A 23132-nucleotide genomic window follows, 5' to 3' on the forward strand; every position below is an offset into this window, starting at 1 on the left:
TCTGGGGGTGGGTGGCAATGTACAGGCTGCTGTACCTGTTCTGTGGATAAATAGAAAACGTTAGTCACCAAAGTTGTAGCCTGTTACCTCTCCCCAGCACTGCCACTTCAAAAGAGGAAATAATACATAAACCACACACAGTATAAATGCCCTCGATGCTGTTTATGGTGCACTGACCCGTGGCAGCTCATTCTTGTGAGAAGAAATGGGATTAATGGCTTTGATGTCCTGGAGGGAATCCCAGCAGAGGTGTTCACCTTGTTGCAGTGATTACATGGCAGGGATATCTGTTGCTTGTCTGGTTCTGGTGGTAATAGCCAATTATCTGTGCACAGAAAATACCTGCATTTCTTAAATGCTACAGACTTGCTGTACATGTCAATGAAGCTCTGCACAGACCCGTTGTCCGCAAACACAGAAATCAAGTCGTCTTTAGAACCATTTGTTAACACCAAATAGAAATGCACAGAGGTTTTCTTCTGTTTGTTGGTTGGTTTAAATTCTAGGACTGAAAATATCTACTTCTCTTTGGATTGCTCCCAAGTACTGTATTCTAACAGGAATGGAAATGGGTGCATGAGAGCACACTGTGAATATGGCAGTGTGAATGTGAATCTGTTCTCTACTGTAGTCTGTCTCCCTGTCGCTCAGGCGGGCAGCACAGGAGGTTAGCTGGGAATAGAGACAGCCAGTTCAGGAAGATGGTATGACTTGATGTCATGTGGGCAAGCTTGGTCAATGATCCTGGTCCAGATTTTTAGTTGATATAAAATTGGTGCAGCTGCATTGAAGTTAATGGAATTACAGCAGTTTACCCCAGTTTGTGATCTGACTCAGATGAAACAATTCTGGGACTACCTGGTGGTGTGTGGTGTTACTGGGGTTATAGTAGGACAAAAGGCTCTTTGTCCCTTAAGAGTCCATCAGCTCCTACCACTTTTTATCCTTTGCCTGAAGTCATAATCTTTTGTGGGGGGTGTTGTAACAATTTCCACAGCAAGAACTGATATCACACGCATACACTGTGACCTCATGGGTAGAGCCCAGAGCAGATACAAAATTTGTGTCAGCATTTGATCTGTGATCCACAAGCACGGTCTGCAAATATAAAGTGGATAGCCACAGATTTGCAGGGCTTTAGATAGAAAATTTGGATCCTCATCCATCCGCGATCCGCAAACCTGGTCTGTGGATAGCCGCAGATTTGCAGGGCTCTACTCCTGGGGGAATTAGCAGCAGGGGCAATGGAGAAATTAAAATGAAAGCACCTGCCTTCAGCAAGTGCCTTGGATATTGTTGTGTATTTGGTTATCGTGGTAATAGCACCTTGTTGTTGCTATGGCAACTGAGTTAGATTATTAGGGGATAGCCCAGCCAGTTTTAGCTGGTTTGGTTAGTTCAGTGTGTAAAAATAAATGGTTGCTCACAGAGCTCACAGCTCTCTGTGTCTTAAGTGATTTCTTCCTAAAACTGCTGCCCCCAAGGATACAACAGATATCCCCAATATGGGGGAATTGACTATATAATAGTACAGGGGTCGTCAGACTATGGCTTGGGAGCCACATGCAGCTCATTTACCATTAAAGTGCAGCTCGCAGTGCCCCCATGTCCCCCCATTCTCCACCTACTAGACTTGTGGGGGAGCTCAGGACCTCTGCCTTGCAGCGGGGTGGTGGGGTAGGTGCTTTTGCCCAGCAGGGAGTGGGGTCTCAGGGCTTCAGCAGGAGTGGGGCTGAAGCCCTGAGCCCCAGCAAGTGTGCCCCAGTTTTCAAACTTCTGAAGATTGTCGTATAGAGCTTGGAGGGTCAGTAAGTTTGGCCACTCCTGCAATAGTATATGATAAATAGTGAGATTTGTCTCAAATTAGAATTTTTTCCCTATCATATTTTTCCTAAGGGTCCCAGTGGGTGTTAGATTCCTTCGGGAGTGTTCTCAACACGAGATAACCAGAGACAACACAGTGACGGTGAGACTATGGAATTCTCTGCTTCTCCTGTTCCCATAGGCTCTCTCGGCCTGCAGTGTGATAACTACGGCCGGTGCAGCTGCAAACCTGGTGTGATGGGCGATAAGTGTAACCGGTGCCGGCCGGGGTTCCATTTCTTCTCAGAGGCTGGGTGCCGGGCAGGTGAACAAGTGTCGTAAGTACCTGATATGAGCTATGAGGGCTGGACTGGCCTCTCCAGAGCTTTGCCAGCCTTTGTGTGGAGCCTGTGGTGGCTGGAGACAATTTATTCATGGGAACTGAGCATGGTATGGTAGTTTCATCCCCCCTTCCTAGTGATAGGCGCCTCTCTCTGATCCTTATTCCTAACACTGTGGCCATAGCCATTCTAGAAGTGGCCATGAGGACAGAAAGTGAAGTGCTCATTAATAACACTCCAGTGCACCTCCATGCACAGCTCACGCCCTAACGTGTCACCCTAACGTGAAACACTCCTGATCTTCACGGATTCTGGCGGCTCACGTCCTGCAGTTGCTTATGTACTCTTATCCTGATCCATCTGGAGTACTGAAATTCTAAGACAATACTTTCAAAGCTGATGGAAAGGGAGGTTTGGACACCATTCACAATTAACCCGTGGAACTCTCTGCCACATGATATTGCAGAAGCCATACATTTAAGTGTTCAAAAGAGTGTAGTGATTTATTTGCACATGAACAGTTATAATAAATAAATAAAACAAGCAAACCCTGCCTACAGGTGTGCTGCATAGCACTTAGCATAATGGAGTACCAATCCTGAGTAGAGCCCTGCAGCACCTCCACATGGCAAATAAATACAACAGGGACATAATGGCTCACGCTCCTAGGCACAGCCCAGACTTGAAAAGACAGAAGTTAGGAAGAAACCTGCCTCCATGGACAGGTTAATCCAGAATTGTCCTTATGGGGTTTCTTGCGTCTTCCTCTTACATGTCTGGTGCTGGTTACTGTCAGAGACAGGTTGCTGGACCTCAGATCTGATCCAATGTGGAGTGAGTTCTCAACCTGGGGGTGTGAACAAGTATCAGGAGCAGTGACCAGCCTGCTGTGTCTATATTATTAAGCAGGAGGGGGTCCCAGCTAGACAGGGGGCAAGGCTGAGAACCACTGTGTTTCTAGTACAATTCCTGTGTTTCTAGTACATCACCATGTACCACCCTCGGTGGGCCAACCAGGCTAGACCATGTACTTGCTGTGTATACTGAGCTGTTTACATATACCCGCGGTGGTGATTCAGCTGAACTGGAAATCAATCCAAGACGCTTTCTTTCCTTCTTAGGAGTGCTCAGTGTGACTGCGATCCAGCCGGTAGCGCGGGACATTGTGTTTCAGGTCGCTGCATCTGCAAGGCAAGCGTCTTGGGAGAGCGATGTGACCGGTACGTGCATGAGCCCTTCACTTCTACAGAGCAGGCTTTAAAGGTCCCTTTCCAAATACAGACTGTAAACCCAAAGGGCTCTGCCGATTAGCACGTGGTTCCGGCATGGGAGTAGGGGTGTGAGCCACCTCCACCGGGTGCGATTTCTAGTCCCAAAGCCTCTTGCCCCTCATGTTTCCCAGAGTTCGGCTATGCCCTTTGCCCACAGGTGTAGTGCCAGATCTTTTGCTTTCAAGGGGCTACCAATGGGCCCAAAGCCTTGTGTGGTTCCCATTGGCCATTCCTTTTGTGAGGATACCCAGTATCTCTCTGCCCAGGTGCTGGGTCACAGAGTATCCTGGGGGCGTGGCAATAGCATCACCTGACACAAACAGGAGCAGGGCACTGACTGATCAGCAGAGCCTAAGAAAATCCCCTAATGTGTGTGTCAAAAAGTGCCTCTGGATGAGTTCTTCAAGCCAGTTGCACCATCACACACCCAGCAGGGAGCTATTATTCCTCCCAGCCCTCTGGAGCAGAGCCATGTCCAGGCAGGTGAAGCTGCATAGCAAGATCCACCCCAGACCTGCTACAGTACGTTCCTCGGGTACGTGCTGTGCTCTAAAGCTGGTCCCTTGCCCGGGATAGAGAAGGGCAGAGGGCTGGTGGGGGAATCTGCCCCAGAGGTGGTGAATCACACTTGTTCATGAACAGCCTTTACATGGGGACCAGGTTTTTTCAAGCGCTCAGCACCCACAAGTGGAGCCAGAGAGCTCAGCACCCAGCATGTGCTTTAGAAATTCTGGTCCTGACTGGGGGGTCTTGAGCTCTTCAATGTACGGCCTATGTTGGGCCTTTGGGAAGGAAACTCCTTGTGACTCTCTGTAGCAGCTGTTTGGACAATGGCTGGTTGGTGCTGGGGGAGGGGTTGGGGTGGAGGACTTCTGAGAGAACTTGCGCATGGCTAGTTTGAAATACCTTCTCTGCAGCTCAGTTGTTCCTGGCATTGTTGAGCGCAAAAGGACAGCGAGTGACCCTCTGGCAGTAACCTCTGCCTAGAGATACATATCCTGACAGCTGCACTCCAAGCCATCAGCTCTTGGGTGGCCAGTGGGTGCTTTGTGCTGGTTGGGTTTCATGGGTGTGTGCAGGGAGGCTCACCCAATACAGCAGGTGATGTGGCACACGCTGTGTGTGACACCAGGTGTTCCGTGCTGATGTAAAATGTACCCTAAAGCCCAGTAGATTGATGCAATCTCTTTTGCAGGTGCAAGCAGGGCTACTATCATCTGGACGCAGGAAACCCTGAGGGATGTTCCCAGTGCTTCTGTTATGGTCACTCCGCCATGTGTGCCAGTGCAGAAAATTACAACATCCATAAAATCACCTCCACCTTCCAGCGAGGTAAAACCTTTCCTCTCGTGTTTGCGTTACTGCATTACCTTCCCATAGTGTTTGCACCTTTGTGTACGTTGCCTGCCGGGACACTGTGGCTCTGTTACCTCCTGCTTTATGGCGTGTGTGAATCTTCCTTTCACATGATGTTCCCTGGTGGGGATGGAGAGATTGGAAACCATCCTGCTACACCAACCTATCACACAGTGACCAGTTCTCAGTGACCACCCTGCCTCCCTTCCAGCCAGCCGGCTCTCTTCATTTGTTCCGTGGCATGCCTGAAGAATTTTTCCTCCTTTTGTGGACATGTGTTTTACTTAAATGCATGGAGAGCAGCACTTGAGACGAATGCAGATATTCAGCTTTCTACTCATGGTTGCCATTGTCACCTCTCAGATATGCATTGTCCTGTGTGGGGAGGGCAGCCAGACATTTGTTTTTAAAGAAATCAGTGGGCCAGATCCCCAGCTGGGGAAATCAGCACACTACACCGACGTACACCCGCCGGGGATCTGTCTCAGGGTGTGTATTTATTAAGTAGCAGGAAACGTTTATTCGGTGTAGTTTCTAATTCAGTTGGGTGTCCCCTTTGATCTCATCAGAGTGCCCTGTGGCTCGCAGTTCTGACCTCACAGCCGCTCAAGCTTCCCTTTACAGCATTTACTCATGGGCTGATTTGCAGATCATAGAAAGCCAAGTCTGAGAACACAATGTCCATCTAATTCCATCTTCCTGCTCTTTGGCATGTGATCCCTGCTGTGAGCAAGGATATCTCCAGTCAGAGACAGCTAGCGTACGAAGAACTTGACTGCTGACTGTGGTCAAGGTGGTCACTAATGTACGGCATGAGGAAATGGGTAGCGCTGGCCAGAATGCTGCCCTGGGGAGAGGCAAGGGAGAGTGGAAGTGTGCAGGGCAGAAATGATTGATTACAAATGACCTTCTGACTGCCTTCCCTTTGCTTCGATTTCCTGGCTCTGATGGCTGCAAACGGTTTTATTTTCCCTTTTAGATGCTGAGGGCTGGAGAGGAGTGTATGCAAGCGGGTCCCCTGTACAGCTCCAGTGGTCTCCCCGCCATCGGGATGTGTTTCTTACAGCCAGAAGATCAGAGCCCACCTATTTCCTGGCACCGGGTATGGAAGTGTGCAGAATGTGGGAGACGTGTGTAGGGAAGCAGCCAAAGGAGGAAGAGCCATACAATGAAACTGAGCTCTGCAAAGCTGCGTTCAGTGCTTAGCACAGCCATGATCTCACAGACCTCTCTCCTTCATGCTGCTGTGCTCACACTCAGTCACACCCAGGAAATCTAGCTAGAAAAACACCCTAGAATAATACAGACTTGCTCAGTCTCACGACACCTGCTGGCTTGCTGTTGCTGTGCTTGGATAATTCATACTGATTGACAGCTGGGGGCTTCCCTTTTTCATGACTGCGGGGGGGAAGGATATTGGTTTTTGAGAGAAGAGGGAGTTTGCCAGTTGCACTGTGGAAGGAGTGGGTTTCCTGGTGTCCATCTACTGGCTCTGCCTGTCTCTGGCGTGACTGTGTGAGCTAGCAGGGCCTGGCATGAAGGAAGAGGGGTGGGGTCTAGACAGCCCGTTCTGGTCTGGGAAGCACATTTGATGGAGAGAGGGCAGGCAGTAATGGTTGCAGGGCGGATGTGGGAGTGTTTTTCAAATATGAGGGCTTTTGGATGCTCTTTACCGGGGCCCAGAGTGAGTTTCAGCAGCAGGGGGTTGGACTGGATCAGGGCACTTGCCACTGGAGAGTCAGTAAATGCCGGGTCCCCATATTCATCGCTCAGGCTGGTGGTGGGCATCACAGCAGACGGGATACTGGGACCTTCCGAAGTGTGGGCTCCTGGGTATCCCCAAGCGTGGCACGTGCCTGGGGCCGGCCCCAGGAATTAAGACTTCCTAATGGGAGAATTTGACTCTTTAACCTTCTCCCTCTGGGTCTCTTATGTCCCTTCACAGCCAGATTTCTTGGGAACCAGCAGGTGAGCTACGGCCAGACCCTGTCCTTTGATTATCGCATGGACCGAGGTGGTCGTCGTCCTTCTTCCCGAGACGTGGTCCTGGAAGGAGCTGGCCTACAAGTCACCGCCTCCCTCCTGCCTCATGGGAAGATGTTGCCCTGCGGCATCAGCAAGACATATACATTCAGGTAAAACAGGAGGATGTTGGGGCGCTCTCACCCATCAGCGACTGCAGAGGAGCTGCCTAGTGACTCAGTGCCAAAGATGTGCCATAATCACTGAGGTTTCTGGATAGTCCAGCTGCCAGACCCACCCTAACCAGGTAGATTCCCTGTGCTCTAGTGTGTTGGACCCTTCACAACCAGGGGAGGCTGCAGTTCAGCTCCCAGTGCATGAGGCCATCCATCTCTGGGGAGGCTGTGAGGCCTGGCACTTAGTCTGTGGGACCCCAGGCCTTCTGTAAGCAAGAGAGGCTGGAGTTGTTGATTCCCAGTGGGCTAGTGAGTCGGTCCGTCTCCAATGGTGAGAGTGACACTCATGTTTGTAGCTTGGGCTGGATGCTTTCCCTGCCACTGCAGCTCACCCTGCTTCTTGCCTCGAGGTGCCGTGGGGTTGACTGCTCCAGTGGTAGGTAAGGAGGAATCATAGGTGTCCTCTATCAGGGCTCCTCGGCTGGGCTTTGTCCCATGTCAATAACACTCTGCAAGGGGCTAATCATTGGCGCCCAGGTTCTTTCTGTTCCAGTGGGAGTTTGGAGAGAGCCGACAGCAAGATGCTCTTCCATTTTATTCCTTGTTTCTCAATTTCTTTCACTTCCGATATGCAGACTGGACGAGCACCTGCACAGCGGATGGAGCCCCAAGCTGAGTTACTTTGAGTATCGCAGGTTACTCGGAAACCTGACGGCCCTTTGGATCCGAGCCACATATGGAGAATACAGTGAGTGTGGGGGAGGGTTGGGGTCTGGGGAGAGCATCATATAGCACTTGTCATCTCCAAAGCACTGTATTAAACCTCACAGCACCCCTGCGAGGTGGGTAAATCTTGTAGATGGAAAACTGAGGCACAGACCAGTTAAGTGACTTGCCAAGGCCATGCAATGAGTCAGTGGCAGAGTTGGGAACAGGAGAGCCTTGACTCCAAGTTCCTTTCTGTAACCACTACACACATTCTCTGGGTATAAGTGCAGTGTTCACAGAAAACACCCGCTCGTCTCTGGTACAGACACAGTCTTTAGAATGCCTGTTGTCTTGGCCCTGGGGAGGAGTTCAGGGTGCAGCTGCTGGCTGTAAATGTAATGAGTTGTCTCCTCCATCAGGCACTGGGTACCTCGATAATGTCACCCTGGTTTCTGCACAGCCGACCTCTGGAGCCCCGGCTCCCTGGGTGGAACGATGTGTGTGTCCTGCTGGCTATCAGGGGCAGTTCTGTGAACGCTGTGCTCCTGGGTACAAGAGAGACTCTTCCAACCTTGGGCCTTTCAGCACTTGTGTGCTATGTGACTGCCAGGGGGGAGGAAACTGCGATCCAGACACTGGTAAGGAAAACCACAACCATAACCAGGGACTTCTGGGTGCTGCCAGGAGTGCCTGTGCACTGTGGCTAGAGCGGGGGGAAGGGAGGTGTTGCTGTGGGACAGGTACCAGGGTTATAGGTGAGGGTGCTGGGTGATAGGAATGCCATCAGGAGAACCGTTCCCAGAAATGTAGGTGGGACAGTTTTGCATTGAAAAATGTAGTTTTGTCAAAATCTTAATGTTTGATGGGAACCTCTCAATTTCGATTAAACTTTCAATAGGGAAAATCTTGTTTCGTTTTGATATTGAAACGTTTTGTTTGGACTTTTATATGCTATTAAAACATGAATTTTAATAGTAAATCCGATGACCTGTATTTAAAATTTTAAAATAAAAATCCATGTGGAATCAATAGAAATCATAAAGCCAAAGCTTTTTTACTTTATCGAAGTGTCATGTTTTTCCCTAGTTGAAATGGTGGATTTCAACAGTCCTGAATTTGAAGTTTTCAGAATTTTTGTTCTGCAGGAAGTTTTAAGATTGCGGCTCTTCATTCTGATTCAGAATGCAAACCAAGTTTGGAATGTTAGAAATTCCAGCAGAATGGAAACTCCATTTCCCCAACCAGCTTTTGTCATGAGGCTGCAGAGGATAAAACTGGGAGATGGGCAAGGTGCTGGGTACCAGGAAAAGGTGCTGGATTCTGGGCAATGGTGTCAGGTGCCTGGTACACATGCCTATGTCTTTATCAGGAATGTTTTATGCTCCATAAAGCGCTCTGTGTTCTGTCTAGGTGCAGAACTCTGACTGTTACAGTCAGTTCTAAGGGCTGGACTTACACTTACATAGCCTGAGTGTCTAGCTCTGCGAGCTAGCTGTCTAGATATGGTGCATCGTAACATGATAGCCTGTTATTGACTGGAGGAGTGAACGTGGCCCCAAGTTATGAAGGACTGTGTTGAGTTATGGAAGAGAGGAATGGTGCCAAGTCACACACGTGCAGCAGAAGGGTTGCCAAGTTATAACGAATGGTGCCAGGCTACAGGTGGTAGTGTTGGGTTATGAGGAATTGTGCTAGGTGGGTCAGTGCTTGGTTCCAGGCAGGTGCTGACTCACATGGGATGGCGCAGGTGGTAGGAGGTGGGCTGGGGTTATGAGGAAGGGTCTTTTCTTGCATGTACAGTGGCAGTGCCAGGCTGTCAAGGCCTGCACCACAATACAGGAACCACGCCTGGCCAGATCTGCGCTGGCTGTTGTGATACCTTTTTGTGTCTTTCCCAGGAGACTGTTATTCAGGAGATGAAAACATGGACCCCAACACCAGCTGCCCATTTGGTTTCTACAGGGACCACTGGAATCCGCAGAGCTGCCGGCCGTGCCCTTGCAGAAATGGCCAGGGCTGCTCAGTGACGCCAGGGAGAAAGGAGGTCGTTTGCAATAACTGCCCTCTGGGAGTCACTGGTAATGGCCTCCCTCTGGTTTACCTGGAGATTTGTTTCCTTTCTAGGGTTCTTCTAGTCTCCTGCAGGACAGCAGGATAGGAAAGGGTAGCGTAGAGAGTGTTACCCTGTCCTTTTCCATTGACTATTACATGTATTCCCAGAGAATGCCCTAAAATCTCTCCCTAGCCCCTGGTTAGTACAGAGTGGGGTTGTGATGGCTGCAGTGTGATTGTGTCTGTGCAGCCTGACTAGCCGATCTGTCCCCCACTCTGCCTATCTGTTGTTCTTTATTCTATGTATTCCCAGTAGCGCAGAGCGGCCCCAGCTGAGATCAGGATCCTGTTCTGCTAGCTGCTGTACACACACACAGAGAGACAGACCCTGCCCCTAGAGCGTTCACACTGAAAAGACAAGACTGGCAAAGAGGGGAGCGGGGAAAGAGGCACTCTAAGATGAAGTGCCTGGATCCAGGTCACACAGCAGGGCAGTGGCGGAACCAAGAGCAGATTCCAGGTCTCCTCGGTCCCAGCGCAGTGCCCCTGTTGGTCAGAAAGGCTCCCTCTCAAGATACCACTGCCTACGGTTCCTTCCTTTCCCGGGAGAGAGATTGTTGCTCCCCTTCTTGCCCCTCATCTGGGATGGAAGGTGACTTGCTTTCTGGGATGGTTTGGGTCAAAGGCTCCATGGAGCTAAATCTGCTTCCCCTAACTATATGAGGAGGGCGAGTTCCCCTCCACGAGAACAGAGCTGAGATTGTGAAATTCATTGTCCTGCAGGTTCCAGCAGGGTGTAGTGCAGGGACGGGCAAACTTTTTGGCCTGAGGGCCACATCGGGTTTCCGAAATTGTATGGAGGGCCGGTTAGGGGAGGCTGTGCCTCCACAAACAGCCAGGCGTGGCCCGGCCCCCTCCCCCATCTTACCCCCCCTGCTTCTCGCCCCCTGATGCCCCCCCCCGGGGACCCCTGCCCCATCCACCCCTCCCTGTCCCCTGACCGACCCCGGTCCCTCCGCCCCGACTGCCCCCTGCCGCCCCATCCAACCCCTCCTCTCATTCCTGACTGCTCCCCCAGGACCCCTACCCTATCCAACCACCCCTTCTCCCTGTCCCCTAACTGCCCCCAGAATCCCTGCCCCTGACTGCCCCCCGCCACCCCATCCAACCCCCCCAGGGACCCCTGCCCCCATTCAACCCCCCTGTTCCCCACCCTCTGACCGCCCTGACCCCTATCCACACACACCCCTGACGACCACCCCGAACTCCCCTGCCCTCTATCCAACCCTCCCGCTCCCTGCCCCCTTACCGCGCTGCCTGGAGCACCAGTGGCTGGCAGCCGTGCCACCCTGCTGGAGCCAGCCACGCACCGCACAGCTCAGAGCACCGGGTCCGGCCGGGCTCTGCAGCTGCGCTGCCCCAGGAGCTCGCAGCCCCGCCGCCCAGAGCATTGCACCGCCAGCGCAGTGAGCTGAGGCTGCGGGGGAGGGGGAAGAGCAGGGGAGGGGCCGGGGGCTAGCCTCCTGGGCCAGGAGCTCAGGGGCTGGGCAGGAGGGTCCTGCGGGCCGGATGTGGCCCACGGGTCATAGTTTGCCCCACCTCTGGTGTAGTGCCTGCGTCCCTTGGCAGTAGGGGGAGGGCAGCGTTAGATGGGGTTTGGCTGCTGCTTTGGGGCCCTGTAGTTCTGGAGGGTAACTGGTCTCTGTCTTGTTTGTCTCCCCCTCCCCAGGTGCTAACTGTGAACTCTGTGCTGACGGCTATTTTGGAGACCCCTTGGGCGACAACGGCCCTGTGAGACCCTGCCAGCCCTGCCAGTGTAACAATAACGTCAATCCCAGTGCCGTAGGGAACTGTGACCGGCTGACGGGTGAATGCCTGAAATGCCTCTACAACACGGCTGGCTTCTCCTGTGACCAGTGCAGGGACGGGTTCTTTGGGAACCCCTTAGCCCTCAACCCAGTAGAGAAGTGTCAAGGTAGGAGTGTAAGCCAGAGTGTGCCCCTGTGAGAGTGGAGAGTGTGCCTGTGAGTAAACACGTCCCTGTGTGTGTGTGAGTATCAAGGCTGGGCATGTAAGTCCCACATCAGATAAAGCCTCCAATAGTATCTGGATAAACCCGGGCTGGCCTTTCGAGAAATCTGGGAGGTGCCAGGACCTGAGAGCCATCCAAGCAGTGTCAGGTCCTACTGATCTGATACCTGGATGGCAGAGGGCTCAGGGTTCAACAGGAACTCACCAGACCATAGATGCCCAGCCCCACTTGAAGAGGGGGTTGGTTGCTGCAGAAGAGTGGGGGCAGGTGGGGATGCTGGGGTGGTGAGGGCCAGCCCTGCTTGCTCTGCATTCTGAGGGACAGCAGGACAGTCTCTTGAATTCAAACAGGAGAGGCAGTTAATGGAGGGCAGCCCATATATCGGGCATTGCAGGACATGGTCCCACCAGACATTCACCACAGGATACGGTGGAAGCCGCGCTTCCATCCACTATATCTGAAGGGAGAAAGGTTAGACTTCATCCCCCATCTCCCCCTGCCGGCCATAGAGGAGGTGGTGGTAGGTAGATGCAGCATAGGCCATGTCTACCCAGACCACTGGGGAAGGGTTCTCTTCTCACCTTCCTTGTGGAGGCTTCTGCCCTTCCCATTAGGCCCTGGCTAAATGTAATTAAAGCCTCATATCTCTGAGTTTGTTTTCCTGTTTACCCTTTTCACAAGCCTTCCTAGCCCTTCATGGAGCCATTTGTGGGGCCACAAGAACACAAGCTCCAGTGTTCTCATGATGTTCCATCCATCTCTCCAGGAGCTGAAATACCGGGAGGAGACCAGAATCTTGTGATGTCTCAGGCCCCACAAATGGCTCCCTGAAGCCTTACAAAAGCCTGTGAGGAATGTAAAAGCAAATACAAATACTGAACCCAATGCAGACTCCTGCTGAACAAGTCAGCCCTGGAGAATGTGCATGTTTGCCTCAATAATGCTAAGAGTGTGATCCGTATGCGGGGTGGGGCGACAGAGAGAGCTGCTGCTATGTGAGAATGCAACTTCCATGATGCATAAAAAGTGACCGTTAATTTGCTGTTTGACTCCAGTGCTTTGCTTGATTTCTGGATGGCTCACGTTAAGACTTGGGCGCTTCCCAGAGGTGTTGATTTCTGTCTGCATATGGGGAGTTTCCATCAGCAGGGTACCGCTGAGGAGATCAAGGGGAAAGGCCCTGAATTCCTTCAGCATTTTCTGAGGCTGCTGAAGGCGCTTTCGGGGGTTACAATTGTGGGGGAAGGAGGGATTAAGAGGGATGTGACTGAAGTGTATATGCCCAGAGAAGAGCTAGGGAAAGCTACTAGACTTGCTGGTGAGAATAACAGGCACAGAAACTGAATCTGAGACAGGAGCCTGGTCCTGAGGGTATGTGCTGAGAGTGTAACTGGGCAGGGAATGGACTCCCAAACCCAGTACTCATGTCGTGATGCGCTTTCATAGCACTTTTAATTTTAAAGGGTCCCAGCCAGCGTTTCACACGTTCTGTACAAGAGTCACTTCCTCCACCACTGAACCAGCCATTTCTTGAATCCACATTCAAGAAGGATTTCACAGTGAGCAGCAATGTTACACATTATTTTAGGACAAGTCAATAATACTGTGTCCAGCTGAAACTCCCGGGGAGAATTTTAGGTAGTTGGAATATAATGGCTAGGACACTGAGGCTAGGCCACAAGCCTGAACCCCACATTTTAGGTCCCATAAAAAATGGGAGCTCCAGCAGTACCTTGTTAGCGCAGTGCTGATTCAGAGGCAAGGCTGGTATAAATAACCAGCCCGGCTCCTTGTAGCACCGCTGATTTTCCTTGGAGGTTCCCCATCAGCGTACGAACCAGACCTGAACTCCTTCAATATGGAGTTATAGATATTCGGAAGCAGTCAGCATTCAGGGGAACAGTGACTCTAGCAGCAGGGTAGGGTGGAGTTCACTGGTCTCTGTTTAGCCCAGAATGGGAGGTGGGCATTGGGCAGACAGGTCAGTCAGGATGTGGGTTGTTGTGCATCTTTGAAAACCAGTGCAGATGCAGAAGTGTGAAATCCCCGCGGAGGCAGATGGGAAGACGTTCTGGCGAGGACAGGCACGTGTTATTATGAGAGCTATGTTTCCTTACGCTCTTTAGTCCTCAGTGTTGAACTGATTTGTGGCTCCTTCCAACCCTGTGCTTTCTCTGCAGCCTGCAACTGCAACTCGGTAGGTTCTGACCCCCTGACATGCAGAAGCGATGGGAGCTGTGTTTGCAAGCCAGGATTTGAGGGGCCCAACTGTGAGCACACCCAGTGCCCAGCCTGCTACAGCCATATGAAAACACAGGTATGAATCTATGAATCTGTCAGAGACTGAACCAGTAGCTGTCAAGGCTAATCCACAGATGAGGCTCAGCAAATGCTCCTTTCCAGATACGGAGGAAATGAACCACCCGTGCTCTGAGAGCTCAGATAGGCCCAGAAATATAGATCCCCTCTCTCCAAGAAACAGCTCCGTGCAGACTTGGGGACCACACTGACAGTCTTTCAGCTCTGCTCTGGACAGAGTGAGGGCTCTTTCCACCTCTTGAACTCTCATCTTTGTAGGAAAAGGTGAGACAAGGGAGATCCTTCTAGCCTCTTCCTATGGACGCTGCCATGAGAAGACGAGGTTAAGGAGTCTGGGACCTTCTTCCTTTCGGAGCGTGGAGCGGAACACATTCACAGTCGCACCACCTCCTGCTTGGGTTTCAGGGTTAACCATTTTCCTGTGCACGAAAGAGCCCAATTCAAATCCAGTCCAGGGCTTTAGTGACCAGAAGTAATTACTCTCTGGTGGCTGTTTGGTGGCCTGTCCGGTCTCAAGTGGGCAAGCGTTCACATCCCTAATGCCATGGTCATGACTGGCCCTAAGTAGTATCCTTAGGGGTGGTCTCTGTAAGCAGGCCAAGGACTGAATGGGAGATGGGAGCAGAGGCTTGGTTATCTTCTTGCTGCTAGTTACGCTCCCTCTAGGAGAGGTTTGTGGCACTTTGCCCAGGCTGTGTGTGGGAAGCTTGCACTGCCTGGTCGGTCAATAAAGGATTTCAGCCACCAGGGCTGTTAATCTGGCATTTTGACCAGAATTAACATTCACTAAAAGGACTCTTCGTCCAGGTTACTCTTCCAGACTGTGCTGGGCTCTCTACTTCTCACAAATCCTGGGGCTTCTCTTCTTCCCACCACTTGGTGCCTGTGGACCTGGTCCAAGCCCTTGTCTCTTTGCCTTTGTAACCCACCTTTCTCTGCCACTTGCTAATTCCATGGCCTGCTTCGGTTTCAGGTGGATCAGTACTTGCATCAGTTGCAGCAGCTGGAGGTGCTTGTGTCTCAGCTGCAACTTGGCAGTGGGGCAGGGGCCAATGAGGAGCTGGAGAGGAAGATGCAACAGGCTGAGGAGACCCTGCGTGAAATCCTGAGAGAAGCTCTGAGTTTACAAGGTAACTCCAGGCACCTCCCCTTGGATGGGGTTGGAGAGACAGCAGAGGGGCTCCTGGAGGCTGAATGCAGTGAAAGGAACCAATGCGAGACACTCGAGTGCCGGGCAAAAGATGCAGTTCTGAACCATGCACTTCAGAGATAAAATTCTGGGACAGCCTTTCCCCTCTCCCCATCCCTGACTATGCAGATGGGGGGTGCAGTCCTGGACAAACCCCCTGACTGCTGGTACAGTATGGGGATGAAGGGGGGACTCTCTGGGACAGCCCCCCAACTGCTGGTACAGTATGGGAATGGGAAGGGATGGACATTCTAGGACAGCCCCCGACTGCCAGTACAGTATGGGAACGGGGGGCATTCTGGGACAACCCCTGACTGCTGGTACAGTGTGGGGATGGAGGGAGGACACTCTGGGACATCCCCCAACTGCCATTATAGTATGGGGATAGGGGGAGTGCTCTGGGACAGCCCCCGACTGCTGATACAGTATGGGGACAGGGGAGCAGATGACACTCTGGGACAGCACTCCGACTGTAGTGTATCCAAACTTTCTTTTTCTCCATTTTGCTGTCTGCCTGTTTGTGCTCAGTTCTGGTTTTGTATCCGGCGGCTCCCCTGCAGCCCAGTAAATCTCTCTTTGTCTCTCTTGTCAGCCTCTGACAAGTCCCTGGAGAGCCGGGTGTCCAAAATGAAGGGACAAGAGTCCAGCTACCAGAGCCACTTGGCCAACATCAGGGTGACAGTGCAGAGGCTGCAGGCACTGGGGCGTCAGTACCAGGCCCAGGTGCAGGACGTTAGGAGGCTGATCGAGAGAGCCCATTTGGACCTTGGGCAAAGCAAAGTGACCCTGAGTGGGCTGGTAAGTTCTCCCCAGGACCTTTCAGCACAGACACTCCAGACCAGCGACCAGCCTCCCCCCCGTTAAATACACCCCTGGCCACTGCTGCAGAGGCCAGAGGAATCCTCTTCTGCTGACTTCTGTTCCCTTGCTCTCCATGGTGATGTTTTCCTGGCACCTGATGCTGACTCCCTGAGCTCTCCCAACCTCCTGCCTCGAGCTCTTCTCCCTCCCCCTCTGCTCCCTTATTCCTTAATCTTCCTCTGCCCGGTTCGTGCTAGCACACTAAAAATAGTGTTCTAGATGTTATGGCTCAGGCTGGAGCTTGGGCTTTTAAACCTCCCCCTATCCTTAGGCTCCAAAGTCTGAGCTCCACCCCGAGCTGCAGTGTCTATGCAGCTCTTTTTAGTGCAGTGGTGCGAGGCCCCATCTATCAGCCTGGGCTCTGAGACCCGGGCTGTGTAGATGTACCCTAACAAAGGGTGGAAGCAGGTATCCTGCTTCTCCATAGGCTCCTTCAGTTTTGTTACAGGGAGGCTGCAAGTGTAGTAAAAGTTATTTTGTGGGTGCAGAGTAACAGGGGAGCTTTGGCCAGCACCTTGCTCTAGGACAGGAGTTCATTAGCATTGCTCTTTTACCTGGGTTCATACTGATGGGAATGGCTGGCTAGGTTCCTTTGGGCGCTGTGTCTGTGTGATGTACTCTCTTACCTCCAGCCAGTCATTATCAATCCCTCCCTTTTGCCAGCATTAAATCAGAGAGAGGGAGAGAGAGACAGTGCAATTAATTTCTCTTTCTCCTCAGAATATTCCAACTTCAAATCTCCCGGGTGGGTCAAACAGTTTTTTGATGCTGGCCCAAGAAGCTCTCAGACTAGCAAACAGGTGAGCTGATCGCTGCGTCCACTGGCATGTTCTAGGCCATAACTGCCTCTCCCCCAGTCCAGATCAACTGGTGTTAGATGCACAACGGGTAAACACCATTGCCAAGAAGCACATATTCTACAGGGGTACGGTTCCCTTTCTTAGCTCATTGGGTTTCCCAGAAAGACCTGCTCTCATGATGCAGACAAGGTGGGCGACGTGATATCTTTTATTGGACCCACTTCTGTTGGTGAGAGAGACGTGTGTAAGTAAGTAAAGATACCACTTCACCCATGGGTGCCAGGTTTATATAATTTTTGGTGGTGCCCAGAACAGGTCCAAGCAGAGCCGTCCCGTCCATAGGATGGACCGGGGCAACCGCCCCAGGGCCCGGGCTTTGGGGGGATGTGGGATCCAGGCAGAGCATTCCCGTCCATAGGACGGACCAGGGTAACTGCCCTGGGCCCCGCGCTTTGGTGGGGCCCCTCGCTTCAGCAGGATGCGAGGTCCAGGGCAGCTTGGTGGGCTAGTGGGGAGCCTGGCACCAGCAACAGCGAGTGACCTAGCCCCAGCCTGCCCCTGCTGTGCCCCTTCCCTGCCCCCATTCCACCCCTTTCCCCAAGCCCCTGCCCTGCCTCTTTCCAGCTTTCACCCCTCTCCCGAGCAATGCTGGGAGCTGGCAGGGCGGAGTGAGGTGGGCTGGGGCCGGGTCACTCGCTGCTGTTGGCGCCAGGCCCCACACTAACACCCCAGGCCGTCCTGAAGCGCGGGCCCCGCCAAAGTGCAATAAGCATAAATATTGGTGGAGCTGGGCCCACGTTCCTAAATATTGGTGGAGCACAGGCACCGCGGGTCCATATAACTCGCCGCCTATGACCTCACCCACCTTGTCTCTCTCATATCCTGGGACCGATGCGGCTGCAACTGCTCTGATGATGACCCACCTGAATAACAAGTGGATAGAGGAAGTGAGGCAGCCTTTGCAGGCTCATGTCTCATGGGAGCCCTTTTGTTTTCCAGCCATGTGCAATCAGCAAATGCCATCGAACAGGCAGTCAGGGCGGCGGCGGATGACTCAGGACAGGCCCTGGAGCTGGTGCGCTCAGCTGTGAGCAGAGGAGGCATCCTGGCGAGCTCTGTGCAAGGGCTGCTGCGAAAGTAGGTTCCCAGCACACGTGTGTGTAGGTCTCCACGGTGGCGGGAGGGGAGAGAAGAGAGTATGGTACGAAGTGCCTCTAAGAATTCCATCCTCCTTATGAGGTGTCTGTCGGGGGTATACAATTTCCTTTGCGTGTTACGCACATTTGTGGGGCCAAACTCATCCCTTGGGCAAATCATCCATTGGTGTTAATGGATTTCCACCAGGGATGAGTTTTGCCCAGACAGTCTCAGGCATATTAAGCCCTGATCTACGCTAGGAAATGAGGCTGGTATACCTACGTTGCTCAGGGGTGTGAAAAATCCAACCCCCGGAGTGACGCAGTGAAACCACCTACGCCCTGGTGTAGACAGCGCTAGGTCAATGGGAGAATTCTGCTGTCGACCTAGCTACCGCCGTTTGGGAGTGGCTTACTTGCGCCGACCAGAGAACCTGTCCCGTCAACGTGGGTAGCATCTTCACTGACCCGCTGTAGCAGCTTATGTGTAGCGGCTTAGAGTGATAGTAATAAGGGAACTAAGAGAAGAGCTACACAGATGATTTGGGAGCAGAGGGGACTGACCGATAGGGAAATATTAAAGTGGGATGACCAGGATTTGCAAAGTGCCTATTGATTTTGGGTGTCCAACTTGAGATACCTTAAAGGGGCCTGATTTATAGGAAGAGCTGAGAGCCCATCTCTGAAATTCAGGCTCCTTTAAGGAGTCTCGTGATTTTGTTTGCCTGTCCTTAGTCACCTTTGAAAACCTTGGCCAATGCGTGAGCCCGGGTCTGAAGCAGCTTGTGACACAGGACGGCCTGCTGCTTTTCATTTCCTGGCTGATGTGGTGCGGGAGGCTGTGTTAAATAACATGAATTGCTCCAGACTGGGAAATGTACATGATGCTTTGCAAAGATGCAGCACCCGACCAGCTTGCAGGCTTGCTGATCTGAGGCAAATGGCCACGCGATCTGACCCAGCAGGGAGGAGCTGGTCTCTGTGTCTCATGGGCTGTTAAACATGAGGTGGGTGTTATGGCTTATGATGCTTTTCTATTTTTTTTTCTTGGCAGATATGATGAAACCAAATTGCTAGCCAGTGATCTGGAGACTGACGCCAGCAGATCTGCCTTGGATGCTGACAGAGCCTATCAGGGCAGCCTGCTGCTCCTCAGCTCCGTGTCTCGCTTCTCAAAGATCGACACTGGGTCCTTCCAGGTGAGGATTTCTCATCTGCTAGACACTGGAGAACCTTGATGCACTTTGTAGATGCAAATCACCTTCTGCCAGCCCCTCCACCATCCCGGTGTACTGTTGGGAAGGAACTGATATGCTTCTCTCACCTCACTCTGTCCCCCTCTCCTTTCCTCTCATGAGCACAGGGGCTGACGAGCCTTTGCCCGTCATGAGGCTGAATGTAATGGATTCTTACTCCTGCTAGGTGGTCCATCATCCTATGGAAAGCCTCACCACCTGCAGCGTGGCATGTTGCCACCCTGCTAAATGTACGTCCCTTTCAGGCCTGCTCTGGTTTCCAACAAGTGATACCGCGGTGGCAGCCAATCGGTGCTGTGGACCAGTCCTCATGACTGGCGCTGGGTACCTGTGTTCAAAGTAAACTCTTGTTTCCTTGGTGTCTCAGGAGGAGGCGAACCGGCTCAGGCAGGAGGCAGACGCTCTAATGGGCTTGGTGGAGACGTACACGGCAGAATACAGGCGGCTGCAAAGCAACACAGGAAGCTGGGAGGAAGAAATCAAACAATTGTTACAGAGCGGGGAAAGCAAGAGACTGGTAAGACATCATCCCCCATGTTAGTAGGTATCCTGAGAGAGCTGCCATCTCTGGGATCTGTACACTACTTTCTCCTGTCTGTGTTAAGGAGCAGGAGGTGGGTGAGCAGACAGGCTGCAATCCCTGCTCCATTATTCTGTTCATGTGACTCAGGCTGGGACGGGCGTTGAGCCTTTGCTGGCAAGTTGTAAATTTAATCCTCCCTGGTGAAATGAAGCTGCCTCAGAGACGGCTTTGGGAACAGGACCGGGCCTCCTGTGCTCTCTGCTTGATTTGCTGTCTCCTTGTGTCCCTTCCGGCTCATTACAGGCTTCAAGTCAGCTGTTGTCCCGCGCCAACCTTGCCAAGAGCAGAGCACAGCAGGCACTGGATGCTGGCAATGCCACTTTTTATGAAGTTGAACTCATCTTGAAGAATCTCAGGGGTGAGTCTCTTTACGGCGAAAGCATCTTACTTCAGCAGCGGTCACCGGTTCTGATCTATTGCTCTGAAAGCTCCACATTGCTGTTTCCCCAGCTGGTGATAGTCACAGTATGTTCCATTGCAATGTAACGTATGCCAGGTAATCCCAGCTCCTAGTTTCAAAGGGTTAAAGGAGCATTCCAGGCAGATCATTTTAACAGTTCCTGGGCTGTGTGACAGTGGAGCAAACCTCCTGGGACTCTTTCTCTCCCCGAGTACCCCTGTTTCTCCATTCTCTAACTGTAGACATTCTTCCATGGAATAAGCAGCACCAGAGGTGCCAGTCTTTCCTAGGCTGAGGGGGGGGCGGGGGGGGGGTTCCTGCTTCCGGTCGTCTCTCGTTTGTTCCTCCGTCAGTGAACCACAGCCCTGACTTCCAAGGCATTGCCCTCTCCCCTCTGGGATCTGATGGGGCTGCATATTTTTTTCCATTTTAGGGTTTCACCTGCAGGTAGATGGTAGGAGAAGAGAAGCTGAGGAAGCCATGAGAAGACTCCCTCTCATCAGCAATATGGTCACGAATGCCAATGATAAGACTAGACGAGCAGAAGGCGCCCTGGGCAGCGCTGCTACAGATGCAAAGACAGCCAGAAGCATGGCCGGTGAGGCAAAGGAGATCACTGGTGGTATCCAGCAGGTAAGGGAAAGCCTGGGCTCTTTGATAAGCAGAGCATTGGGGAATGGCAAGGGTAAGGATGGGGAGTGACTGGAGAAGGGTTGGTGAGAAGCTGTCATCTCCCTGGATTAGACACTAACCCTAAGTCCTGTTCAGGTCTCGGTCAACATGAAGGGTGTGAGTTACTTGAATGTATCACGTCAGTGTGTCCTGATAAATGATATGCAGTGTCTGAGCCCCAAGTGCAGACCAGAAAGTTTTGTGACACTGGCCTGGCATCAGTGAGACTGCAGGTTCAGCCTCTAAGGCAGGGGTGGCCAACCTGAGCCTGAGAAGGAGCCAGAATTTACCAATGAACATTGCCAAAGAGCCACAGTAATAAATCAGCAGCCCCCAATCCGCTCCCCCTCTCCAGCCCCGAGCGCCTCCTGCCCACTGGCAGCCCTGCCAATCAGCGCCTCCCCCTCCATCCCCAAGCCTCCTGCCCGCTGCAATCAGCTGTTTTGCAGTGCGCAGAAGGCTCTGGTGGGGAGGAGGGAGGAGCAAGGGCATGGCAGGTTTGGGGGAAGGGGCAGAGTGGTAGTGGGACCTGGGGCAGAGCCAGGGGTTGAGCAGTGAGCACCCCACCGCACATGGGAAAGTTAACACCTGTCGCTCCAGCCTCAGAATCAGCGCCTATGCAAGGAGCTGCATATTAACCTCTGAAGAGCCGCATGCGGCTCTGGAGCCACAGGTTGGCCACCCCTGCTCTAAGGGGACAACTGCTCTACAGGTGGGAGGCGTAATTCCTAGCTCAGCTAGGCCCCCAAGTACACAGCGAGGAGGTGGGACAGGATTGTACTTAGGCACTGTAGCTGCACTGCTATTGTTAGTGTGCTAGCTCGATGAGAACTGGCGTTGTGTACGTCTACCCCAGCCGGGAATCACACCTCGCAGCTGCAGCGTAGGTGTGCCCGAAGTCACACACAGTAATTCCATGTCATTGACCTGTCTGAGAGGCTGAGTTCAGGGAATGGCTGCAAAGCGGAGTCAAGCTCTACAGAAGGGAAATAAAACTAGCTGGGAAAAGAACATGATGTTGATGCAAGTGGGTGAATCTCATAAAACTTGGGCCTGATGGGCCCATGTTTCCATGAACTGGGTCATCTTTCTGCCCATTCGTCTCTGGTCTGATTTTTGGAGGCGCTAAGGACTAGCAGGCCCATGCTGAAGTCAGTGACAGTAGCGGGTACATAGCACATCTGAAAATCAAGCCACTAGTCTGTCCTTTCAAGTGGGTGTTGCCACTGTTTCTCTCTTGAATGAATCCTTGTTGGGACTTCTTTCCTCTCAGATATCTCCTACTCTTGCTGCCTTTGCTTTCTTAGGAGATAAGGCGGTTGAACTCGGAAGCCAACAGGACAGCAGATGGGGTCCTGGCACTGGAGAAAGGAGTCACAGCTTTACTGGACGAGGCCAGAGAAGCAGAAAGGAAGCTCACGAGGAAGGCTCTGGAGATCGATATGGATGCCACGACTGCACAGAAAGTGAGTTCCCATCCCTTGCATTTAAAGGGACTGCAAACCTGTTTGGGTGACACAAGCCCTTACTGCCTTGTTTTTGCCTCTCTCAGACCGGTCAGGAGGCACAGGGAGCCCACACCGGTGCCCGTACTGCTGGGGTTGCTGTCCAAGAGACACTGCGTGCCCTGGAAGATTTTCTACATCTGATAGGTAAGTGTATAACCACCTTCTTCTTCTTCTTCTTCTTCATTCTTTGTGTCATGGTAGTGTCCGGAGGTCCCACCAGAGATTGGGCCCCATTGCGCTAGATGCAGGACAAGCACATGTTGAGAGGTAATTTCTGCCCTGCTTCTAATTTAAACTGGCAAGACAGAGGGTGGGAGATGGGAAGTATTAGCAATGAGGGGCAAACCCCTCGAATCCTGATCTCCTGAGTCCCAGTCCAATGCCTTCACCACAAGTCCAGTTTTCTTTTCTACCCTCGTGACTGTGCCTCATTGCTTGGGATGTTGTTGATTTCAGATCCAAACTTTCCTCCACCCCACACCAGCCTGGAGGAATTTAATAGTTTATTACCTGTCAAGTACTGATCCCAGAAACGTAACCTCTCTGAGATGACGTTGTGAAGAACTTCACACGAGTGTAAAGAAATGAATTCCAAGTATTTCCCAGCTTCCTCTTTCTCTCCTGGTTTGTGCCTTGTCCTCCATTTTGAGTCTGTCGTGCTTTTTTTTTCAAAGACATTTGGCCTAGGCAGGTTGAGAGCCTTGGAT

At 52.1% G+C, this 23132-nt stretch overlaps 1 protein-coding gene across 1 annotated transcript in view; it reads left to right on the forward strand.

The window, feature by feature from the left end:
• The window catches only part of LAMC2 (laminin subunit gamma 2), a 40525-nt gene that overhangs the window by 15088 nt on the left and 2305 nt on the right, over window positions 1-23132 (forward strand). Inside the window, exons 3-22 of the mRNA XM_084637768.1 lie at window positions 2006-2141; window positions 3266-3364; window positions 4611-4747; window positions 5751-5873; window positions 6717-6906; window positions 7545-7657; window positions 8037-8255; window positions 9516-9695; window positions 11399-11644; window positions 13882-14018; window positions 14994-15150; window positions 15802-16007; window positions 16791-16870; window positions 17870-18007; window positions 19061-19205; window positions 19630-19779; window positions 20089-20203; window positions 20679-20878; window positions 22225-22383; window positions 22470-22569. Of these exons, the coding sequence (XP_084493894.1) occupies window positions 2006-2141; window positions 3266-3364; window positions 4611-4747; window positions 5751-5873; window positions 6717-6906; window positions 7545-7657; window positions 8037-8255; window positions 9516-9695; window positions 11399-11644; window positions 13882-14018; window positions 14994-15150; window positions 15802-16007; window positions 16791-16870; window positions 17870-18007; window positions 19061-19205; window positions 19630-19779; window positions 20089-20203; window positions 20679-20878; window positions 22225-22383; window positions 22470-22569 (3030 nt within the window). The remainder of the gene's footprint in view (window positions 1-2005; window positions 2142-3265; window positions 3365-4610; window positions 4748-5750; window positions 5874-6716; window positions 6907-7544; window positions 7658-8036; window positions 8256-9515; window positions 9696-11398; window positions 11645-13881; window positions 14019-14993; window positions 15151-15801; window positions 16008-16790; window positions 16871-17869; window positions 18008-19060; window positions 19206-19629; window positions 19780-20088; window positions 20204-20678; window positions 20879-22224; window positions 22384-22469; window positions 22570-23132) is intronic.

The sequence above is a fragment of the Lepidochelys olivacea genome (genome assembly GCF_965140295.1).
Source record: "Lepidochelys olivacea isolate rLepOli2 genome assembly, chromosome: 8".
Lineage (NCBI taxonomy): Eukaryota > Metazoa > Chordata > Testudines > Cheloniidae > Lepidochelys > Lepidochelys olivacea.